At 45.2% G+C, this 13,321-nt stretch overlaps 1 protein-coding gene across 2 annotated transcripts in view; it reads left to right on the top strand.

Moving 5' to 3' along the window:
* Window positions 1-12,472, top strand: part of fam222ba (family with sequence similarity 222 member Ba) — a 42,421-nt gene extending 29,949 nt beyond the window's left edge. For both annotated transcript variants that reach the window (XM_036143398.1, XM_036143399.1), the window contains exon 3: window positions 8,818-12,472. In XM_036143398.1, the coding sequence (XP_035999291.1) occupies window positions 8,818-10,520 (1,703 nt within the window). In that variant the 3' untranslated portion in view covers window positions 10,521-12,472. The remainder of the gene's footprint in view (window positions 1-8,817) is intronic.
* Window positions 12,473-13,321: the final 849 nt, after the last annotated feature.

Here is a 13,321-nt window from a genome sequence, read left to right as displayed (position 1 = left end):
ACTGCCTGCCAGCTGAATTAAATGTGTTTAAATTTCACTGCTCGGCTGCTGACAAACTGGAGGCTTTTTGAGCGCGTGAGCCGGCACTGCAAAATGGAAAAGTTCAGGTCAATAAGACTCTTAGCGAGTGGTGGAGATGAATACATAAAAAAAAAAAAATGTTTGTATTGAAGTTTATGTGTATTTCATCCAACAGCTGATCATATCCATATAAACCAGTAGGTTCTGGGCTTTAATTTCGATCCATTATGTATGCCAGCTTCACCTTTTCACAAGCTTCTCCTTTTCTTCCTGCCTAAGTCTCTCTGAGGGGAGACTCAGTCCCAGCCTGACCCATTTCTACACCAGCTTTCTTTTTTGTGAAATGCTCCTGCTCATCAAGACTGTAATTTCAGAATCACAGTAATCAGCCAACCCCCAGGAGATCAGCGAGCGTGAGGGAGTCTGCTAAGTGCCGGCGTCTGTTGCCTCTCTCTGGCAGCCCTGTGACACGGTGCAGCCATCAGCCCAGGCTGTTTCTCTCCTCTTCCCCTCATTTCTGACACATCTGAGCACAACTGGAGTTCATTTTGTTTTTCCTGCCCCAACGCCGTAATGCGTTTACGTGACGGAGGGGTTAGCTGCGAACGGTGCTGGTATTCCTAGAAGTGTAATTTCAGTCCATTTTTTTCTTCATCAGTTTATTTTTTGTTTTTTGCAAATATTTTGCTTTTCATCAGTTGTTCAAATCGGCACAGGTACATCAGAAGGCACAAATCTGTGGCAGTTCTGCTTTTTTCAAAGAGCCAAAGAAAAATCAGTTCACTCTCAGGTATCATACTTTGTATAACCCAGCACCTGTAGATCACCTGCTCTATGTTAGCAGCTTCATCCTCAGTCCACCTAACCAAGAATTTATAGTGCCTCACAAAGGTATTCACATCCCCTACGCCTTTCTCCATGTTGGCAGGTTACAACCCGAAACATCAGTGTATATTCTTGGGATAGTATGTGATGGAACACAAAGTACCACATAATAATTACAAATACGTCTGAAGCATGTGTATATCTGGATTCAGTCTCACACTCCTAAATGAAATCCATCGCATCCAGTTGCAGGGACAAAGTTTTTGAAGAAGTTCAAATTGGGTTTAGGTTGTCAAACAAAAACTGAGTAGATTTGATGGGATCCAGCTAAATACGGGGCAATCCTGGAAGAAAAACTGGGACAAGCTGCAAAACACATCAGACTGGAGGTTCATGTTCCAGCCACAGCTATAAAGGAATAGATTAGCTACAGTTATTACCGGGGGAGAATGGCCTTGTCAAAGTCTGCACCTAAATCTGATTAGTAATCTGTGGCATGGGTTGTAATTTGCTGTTCGCAACGCTCTCCATTCATTCTGAGCGAGCTTGAGGCATTGCAAAAACGTATGGAGAAATCTCCAAAATGTCCAACGGTTGCGGAGAAAAAAACTCGAAAGACGTCGGAAACGGTGTAGTATCATCTCTTACTCGCAAAAGTACAGGTGTGAACAAATAATGGGCCAAAGTTTTTCAAACAGAATGAATCTGCAGATGAATCGTATGGTTGACCCCTCTCTTTACGTTCGCCAAGAGCTCCAGGTCGGCCCGCCGGCCTCTTCTGCTGTGACTTGAATCTGGAGATGGGAGAGTCGTTTAAAGTTACGAGCTCGCAGGTAGCTGTCAGAGACGAGGCCGGAGCAACCGCTCAATTTATCATCAGGGGGTGACCGGTTACAGATGATGGCTGTAAAGTGTAAAGGTTGTTGGTGGGGTATATCAGGTGAAGAAAACAGACGGTTTTCCTCTCAGGATGACTTGATTGCCTTGAAGGGGCTCTTGTTCCTGGGTTCTTAGAGAACAAACGACAAACACAGCTGGGCCACTTTTCAGGCACTACTGATCATGAAACAATTTATCGTTTCCTCCACTCATCCTTCATTCATGAAGGCTATGGTGCTCTGTTAGCATCAGCTCACCCAACAGTGCAAAAAGTATGAAGGAAGGATATGCCCCTTCATACACAAGGTGTGTGATGCACACACCTTGTGGTGTGTGCATCACCACAAGGGGGGGAAAAAAACGGGTCTGATTTGATTCAGTTCTAATTTGATGCTCGTGTGTGAAAAATGCAAATTCCAGCAGCACGGGCTCCTGCTTCCCTGCTGCCTGAAACCTTCTCAATAAGGTTTAAGCTCAATAAAAACAGTAGTTTGAATAAAAGGAACCCTAATTAGTGCCTGCTGACTGTGCACTTGTGTTCCAATCAGCTCGCTAGCAGTGGGATAATTAGTGCTTGGCCAGAGTAACCCCCCCCCCCCCCCAACCCCGTTTCCTCCCTGGCAACGTTCTTAGCTGGAGATCTGAGCGATGATATGCTCCATGTCACCAGCAGTCACCAACATGTTTTCCTCTTATTCCTCATTAACCTACCCTCCATGCTTGTAACTCTTCAAACAATCCAGGTTTCAGGTTAAGGTTGAAATGCTAATATATATAAATATAATCAACAGCTGACATGAGCTTTAAATGGATCTAACCAGCAAGAGGCTCATTTTATCCACTGTTCAAATCGGCAGATTTGGCCAATATGCTGCACAAATACCATGTCCAGCCAATGGACTCAATCCTTTTCCATTGAAGTTCTTGTTGTCGGTCCATGATCCTGTTTTTTCCCGCTTACCTGTAATGAATAGAGGTGTAGCAATACATACAGTTGAGAAGATTATACACCATATTGTGTTCATAAGAACGCCACTTCAAGATTTTAGCAATGTTTCAGGGGAAACCAAGAATCACTGCTTGATGTTTTAACACATGAAAAACAAGTTTCCCAAAGAATAACGCCCATCATGGGTGGTTGGAGCAGCGCTCTTGCTCACTGAGAAGATTGCAAGTACCTGTTCGATCCCCGACAGACTGCCACTGTGGGTCCCTGAGCAAGACCCTATTTCCAGATTTCAGAGTGCTCCCCGGGTGCTGTGATAGCTGCCCGCTGCTCCCTAAGCAATGGGTTAAATGCAGAAGACAAATTTCATTGGAATGTACAATTGCAATGACAAAGTTGTCTTCTTCTTTAAAAAAACTGTGTTATAAAGAGTCTAGAATGGTAGATCCCTCTCAGATATTTCCCTCTGTGATGTGATCTGCACTTGTTTATGTTGTCTGCCTTTGGTAGAGCCTGTTTATCTGAAATTACTTACAAATGAGGATATAGCAATGCAGTTAATATCAAAGCTTTGATGGCAGGGGTGACTGCGTAGAAATGGAGTGCAAATACAGAAGAAAGCACAGAAGAGTAGTAGAGTGTGTTGAGAAGTACAGGGTAGGCGCTATGATAGGAGATGCTCCCTGAAGAGCTGGGTCTTCAAGGGTTTAAGTTCTGGTGTCATTCCACCATCATGGAATGACACATGAAAAGAATCCCGATTGCCTCGAGAATGATGTTTGCAGAGCTCCCCGACAATCCCTCGATGACTGCAATGACCAAGTCGTGACACAAGGCTTTGAATCTGATGCGGCAGCTAACAGTTGCCAGTGGAGCTTAACGAACAGAGGGGTGCTATGAGCTCTTTTAGGTGGATTAAAGACATGACGCGCCACTCCGTTCTGGACTATCTGCAGAGGTTCCACGGCACAGGCTGGGAGACCAGTTTGGAGGGCATTGTAGTAGTCAAGACAGGAGACAACGACCAAAGATGGCACCCATGCGTTGGGTTAGGTAGTGTCTGATATCTGAGCAACAGAGGCAACATGACCTTTAAAGGTCAGCTGGTCATCGATCACGACACCCAAGTTTCTAGCTACCTTTGATGGAGGTGGAGACAGGGATTCAGTTTGTATCAACATATTGTGTTGTATGGTCAGTTAGGCTGAAACCTTAAGTATTAGAGAGGTTTAGTTAATCAAATATCATATAATCATCGTTATTTGTCATTGCAACATTGTGCATTCCAATGAAATTTGTCTCCTCCATTTAACCCATCTCTTAGGGAGCAGTAGGCTGCCACTGTGCAGCACCCAGGGACCATTCTGGGGCTAAAGGTCCTGCTCAGACTCACAATGGCTGTATGTGGGATTCGAACGAGGGAAACCCTACTCTTACCACTAGGGCACCAGGCCCAGTCTAGTTGGAGGCATCCATGTTGATGTCAGAGAGACGATCCCAGATTCGCCATGAGACTGTGTGGTCATCAGGTGGGAATGATAGAAAGAGTGGGGTATCGTCAGCATAGCAGTGGAATGAGAAACCATAGGATAGAATGAGCTGGTCTCAAGCTGATTGATCATGTTACCCTGAGCTACCTCTATAGTTGTGCTGCTATAGGCTTAGGCTACTGGAGGACATCAGGGCCTATTTTTCTCACTCTACTGATTTCTACTGTTCTCCAGTCTACTGTTCTTCAGTTTTGCATTGCATTGCATTGAAATGACTGTCGTCATTTCAGCTTTCTGCTGGAGGTTTTTCCTTCCCGCTAATGGGTGGTTTTTCTTTCCACTGTCGCTTCATGCTTGCTCAGTAGGGAAAACTCAGTAGGGAAAAAATTGCAGCAAAGCCATGGACAATGCAGACAACTCTCTCTGTGGCTCTACGCTTCTCCAGAAGTGAATGCTGCTTGTCGGGACTTTGAAGCAATCAACTGGTTTCCTTATATAGGACATTTTTGACCAATCTGTATAATCTGACTGATTCTGACTTTGTAAAGTGCCTCAAGATGACATGTTTCATAAATTGGCGCTATATAAATAACATTTTTTTGAATTGAATTGATCTAAAAGAGCAAAGGATCCCTCTGTATGATGTGAAAAACTAAAAATTCGTAATGGGGGCCGCCATGTTATGTGTTTAAGGGTGGACTGTGATGTTAAAGGGTCCGATGTAGAACAGATCTGGGTGTTTCATGTTCCCGGGCCACATGTGCAATACTTTTTCTTGTCGTTGTCGTCTGTTTCAGTAATCAGATACTTGTCGCTCCACTCTCAGCTGCACCTATAAACAGATGAAGCTTAACATCTGGCTTCAACAAGTGTGTTTTGAACATGCGCTCAAAGTGAGGCGGTATCGTTGCTGAATGGTAATTATGTTTCTGTTTGGTACAAACAAACGAGGAATCGAAGTGGCTTGACTGAGAATCCAAATTTTAAGCAGCCATTAAAAACTTGTAAGGTTTGCTCCTCTCATTGTTAACGATAAGCCCCTGGAGGAAAATTGTTACTCTAAAAAGATTGGACAGCACTGCTGAGAAATCTTCAGATAAGATGTTAGGTGTAGGAAATAACAATTAATGTTTTTATGTCCTTTTATGACACCTCGGTGCATCACAGTCTGGTCTTTCCCTCCCTGACCGTGTTCTCAACCTTCAGCAGAACATTTCCTCTTTAGTGAAACACAAAATTTAAAATTGCCGCTTTAAACAGACACAATTAATGTGCTGAAAGGAGATTGAAAAGCGAACAGCAGGTCAGTATCCAGCTCAATTATATTTAGTAACGGTGTAGATGAAGCAGCTAAATACGCTGGTACCTGTAACCAAGAGCCGTTTCTTCAGGTCATCCTCACAATCTTTGAAAGACAGAGGTGCAGCTGGGATTGTTTTGTCCAGTTTATAATGTAAATGGTGGATGTTCGGGCATGTTTTTAATCCATATTTGCTCTGCGAGAGGGAAACTCCTTGCTTGGAAGAGCGTTGCCCTAGAGCAGTGGTTCTCAAATGTTTTCTGTTGCGAAGCAAGGCTTTTCTTGCATGCCCCACTATTTGAGAAGCACTGCCCTAGAGGTCGTGGACATTATTCACCCGAAGCATCATGGGTTACAAGGGTAGGAAGCTAAGACGTAGATGATAACTTTAGCAGCTGGTCGTAACTAAGTGTTTTCTTAGTTAGGCCCACAGGAAGTCTTTAATTGTTGACTTTGTCAACACAACAGAGCAATTCGGGCGCTCTTGCCTTTATTACTGCTAAATAACAGCCTTAAACACGGATACAATAGGATGTCAAGCTCAAAGCGCTCCTGCACGACATCCTACAATCTGACGAGGAACATTGTGGCATTTTTAAAACTGTCAACTCTCTCAGTACCACCCTTAGTAATGAAGTGATCAAGATGTTTTGTTACTTGCAGCAGATCGTTGTGCCCTCCTCCTCCCCTACAACCCTTTCTTCTGCAACACACGAGGCGGCAGGAGGGTTTTCACACCATGAGGGCTGTGTCAGAATCCCTGACTGTGGTTACATTTTCCAGTAAAATCAGCCCTGTATTTATTCAGTCTGTTCCTGTCACAGTGACACATCACTTCCAACAAGATCATTAATCATTCCTGGTGTTTGACAGGCGAAACCTATCCTCAGCATGTCTGCGTGCTTGTGTGGAAGTGCTCATTTCTCTGCATTCGCTGTAGCCTGGCATTTATTCGGTGACAGACAGACGCTGGACCCCGATGATGGCGGGTGTCAGGCTCCAGCTCCTTGGCCCAGACCCCTGCATTAATGAGGCTGCCATCAGTGGGCTGAACACTTTGTTACAGTTAACACCCCCCCCCCCCCCCACCCCCGTTTCTGTGTTGGCCTGTGTGCCGCCCCATACCAGCTCCCTGCACATCACTACCCATTGTTTCCTGGTCACAAATAAAGCAGGAATTAATTAGCCAGTTGGCTCAACTCCTGTTTCGGCCAAGTCCGTGCCACTTCAGTCGCTTCAGCTCCGTGCCTCATCCCACGAGGCCAGTCTGACTGCCGCGAGGCTGAGCCACAGTAGTCGCAGGAAACCCCCAGACCTCTGGCAGAATCTCACATTCTTGATTTCTTTCCTTCAGCTCACCTCACAAGAGGCCTTTGGCTTTTTACTCAAAACGCCTCTGTGTTTCGCAGACCCAGGGCCCTGTGGGAGACAAACAGGCCCACAGCATCACACATCCTCTCTCTGCCCACCAGTAGACACGAGGGAGGGGTAAAAAGTTCACTTCTAGGTTTTCAGAGCAGGACACCAGTTGCATTTCCTGTAGAGTTCAACGAACCCAACATCCTGACATTCTTCATGCTAGGACAGAAATGGCTTTTTTTTTGGCATTCCTCACCAGCAACAAGTTAGTATTTAGATATGGTTGCTGTTGAGACCTGGTGACCCCGAGATGCTTGCTGCAGTCCTCTAACAGTGAGCTTTGTTACCATCGTGGTCTCCGCGTGCTGCGGCGAGATGAACGTCGCTCCTCCTCCAGCCAAGTGGCTGAGAGAAACGACCCTCTGTTTCCCGGCTTATACGTACTGTCATGCATATCTTTTCTAGCCTAGAGAAACAGAGGGTCATTAATTACTAACTAGGAGTTCCTAGATTATCCAATCGGCTTCAAACGTGGGATTTTCATCACTGAGGGCTGTAATCAAATTTAAGCCTGGAGTTGTCAGACATTTTCACCTTGAGATTGTGCTGCCACAAAGATTATGAATTTACTAAACTGTGTTTTGCATCTATTTTGGGTTGCCAACAAATGGCCTTCTCTGTCTGGTAAAACTGGGCCGGTGGCGCTCTAAAATCTGCTCAGACAGGGGGGGAAAAATCCCCGACAGATTAAATGGATCATGTTGGCACATTAACCGACTCTTTGTGGTTGTTGTTGCCGTTCTTCAGCAACCTCACACCCTCCCACATGCGCAAACAGGTAATCGTGTTCACATAGTCACTTTGGCATTGTTAAATTTAGTCACAGTGCTTAGCAGGTGTAGCGGGAGTCTGTGAGCCGAGTCCTAGGAGGTGTTCCTCCACATCAGAGACGCTGCCTCTGTGTCTGATTAGCTGTCTGCTGTCATGGAGGGGCCGCTCGCTGCATCTCTCTTTCACTCTGTTATTTTATTTTTATATCTCGCTGTAACAGCCACAGAGGACCATTACTGCCTCTCTTATTCTTTGTTTGCGTTGTGATTCAGCCACTACATCACAGCCCACCCTCAACACTTATTCCTGGCCCGAATGTGTCAATTAGGGCCAGTAATGGCTTTTGACCTGAAAGTCACCAACCACTGTACTTGTCTGGATTTTTTTTTTTTTTTTTTTACTCTGACTGTGTCAGCTGTAATATTTCTGCAGAGAATTGGAAACCTCGGCCTCGTCTATGTCTGGTCATCACTCAATGGGAGCTGTTAGTTTTGAGGAGAACATACAAGTATCCACAGGAGCTCTTTCTAAATCTAAATCTAACGCTAAGCATCTCCACCGATGTTTGTGTCGTGAACATAGCCTTGCAATCACTCATACCCCTTAGACATTTCCACGTTAGAACCACAAGCTAAAGGGTATTTTAGCTGCACTTTATGTGATAAACCGACATAAGGGAGTGCTCAAAGCAGCCGTTATGGAGGCGCTCCAGAGATCTACATCCCAGGTTGACTGAACACTTATTAGCCGTGCTCGCCACAAATCATTCCTTTTTTTAAGGAGTGGCCAAACAGGGGACTCTGTAAGCATGTGGAAGAACGTGCTGCGGTCTGATGAGAGCAAATTTGAACCGTTTCATCCCCCTGAACCTACCCTCCCTATGATGAAACACGATGGTGGTAGCATCATGCTGCGGGGAGGTTTTATATGTTAATTTTTTTTCAGCAAGGACAGGTAAGCTAGTTGGGTTTATGTGATGTATCATGTAATTTGTGACGGGTTGTCGGTTTAATGTGACAAAATGTGGGGAAAAAAGGTTTATTCTTTTGCCCGGTGTTGTAGACTTTTTAACTGGATGAAATTGTCTGTTCCGTTTGAATTGGCGCCGTTCCTTCCCCTTCCTTCCTCTTCCTTCCTAACTCCATCTGTTCTGGTTTTCCCTCCAGGGGACACCATACAAAGGATGAGATCTGCTCCATTTCCAACCCCTGCAGAATTGGACGCATATGCTAAGAAGGTTGCCAACAACCCCCTCACCATCAAGATCTTTCCCAACAGTGTCAAAGTCCCCCAGCGTAACCACGTGCGGCGCACGGTCAACGGGCTGGATACGTCGGGCCAGCGCTACAGCCCTTACCCCCCCTCTCAGGCTAGTGCCAAGACGGGACTCCTCGCCATCGTCAAGGTGCCCACAGTCAAAGGTATCCTGAAAGATTTTGATGGTAGCCGGGCTCGTTTGCACTCTGAAGTCAGTATGAATCCTCCCACTGGACCCTATCAAGTGGCTTCAACCAGCACTTTAAACCACCATCCACCTCTGTCCAGCCTGCCCCTGGCCCAGCACAGCTTAACCCACCAACAGCAGGACCTGCCTCAGACTTTACATCTACCCCTCTCTCAGCAGCAGGCTCACACTCAGAGTCTTAGACACCCTCCCCCTCTGGCCCTACACCCTCAGGGGGCGACCAGAGTCCAGACTTTGTCTCAGCACCCAGCCCTCGGCCACCCGCAGGGGCATCCTGCAGTCATGCTTCAGCAACAGCCACCACCTGGCCTGCAGGGGAGCAGAAAGCTGCCAGATGGCGACGTGCCACCTAACGTTACCGTCTCTACCTCAACCATTCCACTCTCCATGGCTGCCGGGCTGCACCAGGCCCGTCAGGCTGACCTGAGCACCATCGTGCATCAGCTCAACCAGTTCTGCCAAGCGCGGGGCCAGGGCCCAGGGGCTAGCTCCATGTGCGAAGGCCAGATCGCCAACCCCAGTCCCATCAGTCGTAACCTGCTTATCAGTGCATGCTCCAGGGTTTCCATGCACAGTAACCCCGCTACTCCTGGCTTTCCTCCGCCCAACTGCATTATTGGCGCCCAAGAAAAAGCCACAGCTCCGATGGGAGCCCACCCCCCACCCGGTGTGGCTGGTATGAACCACTTGCCTTCTAACCACGCTGATCCGAAACATCAGCAGCATGTGCAGCATCATATTCACGCCCAACAGAATCAACTCCAACACACCACCCAGCAGCAGCAGCAGCAGCAGCAGCAGCAGAAGATGCGCTCCTGGAATCCCCATCAGCTGGCTCATGTGCCCCACATTCAAAACGGCTTGACGCACCTCTGCAAACAGCCTTCTAGGGACCCATCCTTCCATTTTAAAGGCATGGGGTACCCTGCAGAAGTGTTGGGGGGTCAGCCGTACTCACTGAAACCTCCAATAGACAGGCCCACCCCTTCCCCGCCCGTCAACAACAGTATGCCTGGTCCCATGGCCCACTACACTAACGGTCACTACTTCCAGTCCCACATTTGGAGCAGCAGCATCCTTCCCACACCCAACAGTGACAGCTCGGGGTCTCAGGACGTAGCCATGCCATTCCACAACGCAGGCCCGGGAGGGTGTACCACGCTGGACTGTGGGCCCCCTGGGGCTCCCCATTACAGGCTCACAACAAGCTCCACCACGTCCTCGTCCGGCCAGTCTAATCTGATGCAAACGGCAGATTACTTGGGTGGGGACTTCCAGACGCCCTACTTCCGCGATCAGAATCTCGGGTTGATGGGCAAGATGCACAGGCCCCCTCTGAGCAGGGTAGGTCCAGAGGTCGGAGAAGGCCGAACCGCTCTCATCCAGCACCCAGGGTACAGATAAGCTATGGCCTTGTCTCCACAACCATTATCACGCCCCTTTTGTTTAGTCTTAAGAAAGGAAACGTAAGAATAAAACTCAACAGATAACCTAAAGGACAAGTATTAAAGAGGGTCAAATAATATATTTAATACAGAACAGTTTTTCTTTTCTTTTTGTTTGTTTCATCTTGCAAGTGATCAATTGCTTGATTTTTTTTTTATTTTTTTTTATTATTTTTTTTTTTTTACCTTTTTCTCCTGAAAGTGTGCATAAAACACATCTGTACTCCTCTCTCTGCATCTTCCTCGATTATACATTGAATATCTGTGCCTGGATTTGAGCAGATTCTGTTATCTCTACTTCAGATCCGTAACGTGACTTTTCTTATGCATGTAAGAAAAAAGTAAACTTTACCCCTCACAGAGAAAAAAAAAAACATTTTTGTTTTGTTATTTTTGCTTTTTTTTTACAGGAGATTATCAGGAATTTTTTTGGCTGAGACTGGTTTAGATTTCTCTTTGGTGGTGACGCTAAAATTAAGTACAATCACTTCCATGTAGAAAAGAAGAGGACATAAAGAGACTGACGGGGCTATGACGATTAGCAGTATACAGATGTCGGCAGATGTTTTGTGCTGTTTATTTGTATAATAGGACTACTACAGATAAATTAATTTCAGTTGGTAAAAGAAGCATGTAATCAGGTTGTTTTTACATTATAAAGACAAAGCAGGAGCAAATATGACAAAGCCAATGCTCTGTTGTGCTTATAATGCTGCAGTGAATTCAGGTATTTAAAGAAAATAAGCCTTGTTGCTGGAGTCACATTCAGCAACAAGATTCAGAAATATAAAGGGCAGAAAAAAAAAAAACTGTTTCCCTCCTCTACCTTAAAATGGCCAAAGTCAGGTTGATGAAGACTCACCAGGATGAAATTGTGCCATCGCATCTTTGTAATCGTTTCGGATTTGTTTTTTGTTTTTTTTCCTTGTGATAAAATGTGTTACTTGAATGTTGAGGTTCTTCATTTTGCAGGTATCTAAAGGGATCTGTCGGCTTTGTGGACACTGAAGGACTTTTGTTTTAATGTGACGCAGAATCTAAAGCCAGGGCGGAGCTTTGAGTCCCTGGCAGGGTGGAAGGCTGGGGTCGCGTGCGACTTGCTACTGGTTCTGATGTGAAGTCTGCTCCTAGAGACCAAATTGATCACTTGCAAGATCGACCAGAGGGTAAAGGAAACCGTGGTTTGGGTTTAACGTGAAAAACAGCAAATGCATTGTTTATTTTCTTGTACACTGGCTTACCTACTAGACTACTGTAACTTTTAATGATTGTGTGTGAATGTTGCCGGCTGACGCGGGCGCAGTTAAAAGTGAGCGTTGGTGCGTGTGCGCGCGCGTGAGTGTATAATAACACAATGACACCTGTTTTGTTCACCTAACTCCCTAACAGCCCTTAAAAAGCCTTAAGTGTTTGGTCCTTGGACTTTCCTTTGACAATGAGCATGGTTTTAATTATAAAAACCCAAATAAAGAGAAAGGAGGGAAAGGACATACAGAAACAGCAATTCTTTTGTATTTTTTGTTTGTTTGCCTTTTCATTTGAATGAAGATTTTTTTTTTTTTTTAATTGAAAGCAATTCCTTACGTATTCCTTATGGTTGGAAAGCAAGAAAAAGTAGGAATATTTTGTAATTATATATTTTTAGCAATGTGTAGTTACTGAGCTGTAACTTTTTCCCAGTTTCAAAGCTTCGGTTTGCAGTCGTGACTATTTATGATACTTGATTTGCTTGTTATTTAAAATTTTATTTTCCTCTTTGTTTCTTGTACTATTGCTGTGAAATGGAAGAAGGTCCACGAGGCTTTCTTTTGTCATTCTGTACGACAGATAAGAGGCAAGAGTGTGAGAGTTGTGCTACTCTTTTTGTAATATTGTAATAATAAAATAAAGTTCTAATTTATGCTTTAAAAAGCGTCTGAACTTTCATTTAAAAAAATGGTTTCAAGCAGCCACAGTTTCAGAATCCTTTCTTATCCGGCGCTACGGTTTAGATGGCTCACTGTACCCACCACCAGTCATTACGTTGCGGATCCCGTCAGACGTTTTTAGCTTCACCGCCAAAGGCATTTCAATTTAGGGCTTTCCCAGATTCATTTGGATCTGTTTCAAAACCAGTTTTAATCGTCGTCCTGGTGTGAACAATCTGACACAAACTGTCACCCCAGATGAAGAGAAATCGGGTAGGAGGAACAGGAAACGTTAAGGCTGCAGCGTATCAGAAACTGAAAACCAATGCCAGTTTGACGTGTGCCAACAAAGTCAAAAGCTTTGCCGGATTGTTCATCTCCCCACATGGACAAGCAATTTACCAACTGTGTCATAGATGAGTCCAAAGTTGAGCTACTTGGCCACAATGACAATAATATTAACAGGAGCCAATGGAAAGCTTTCCAACTGAAGAACAATGTAGCTAAAGTTAAGCATGGTGGTGGTAGCATTATGCTCAGGCTCTGCTTTACTGCTAATGGTACTGGGGCATTGCAAGGTGAGTAAAATGGTGAAGGGCTCCGTTCAAACTTCACCTCAAATCAAAATAGATGATTGAAACAGGATAATGGCTGCAAACGCATATCTGAACTGGTTTTGGGCGGGAAAAGCAGGTCTACTCTAAACCCTTTGGCCCAGACTATTTGACCACTACCCTTACTCCAGTAAGGGTAGTGGTCAAATATGCTGCCAGAATTATGCCAGAAGCTTTTTGATGTCTACAAAAGAAGTTTGTGGTTTGTCTGAGTATTACCTGGGATGTATTTATATATT

The sequence above is a fragment of the Fundulus heteroclitus genome, chromosome 11, assembly GCF_011125445.2.
Source record: "Fundulus heteroclitus isolate FHET01 chromosome 11, MU-UCD_Fhet_4.1, whole genome shotgun sequence".
NCBI lineage: Eukaryota > Metazoa > Chordata > Actinopteri > Cyprinodontiformes > Fundulidae > Fundulus > Fundulus heteroclitus.
The sequence above is the reverse complement of the archived record's forward strand: the minus strand, read 5'-3'. Positions and strand labels throughout refer to the sequence as shown.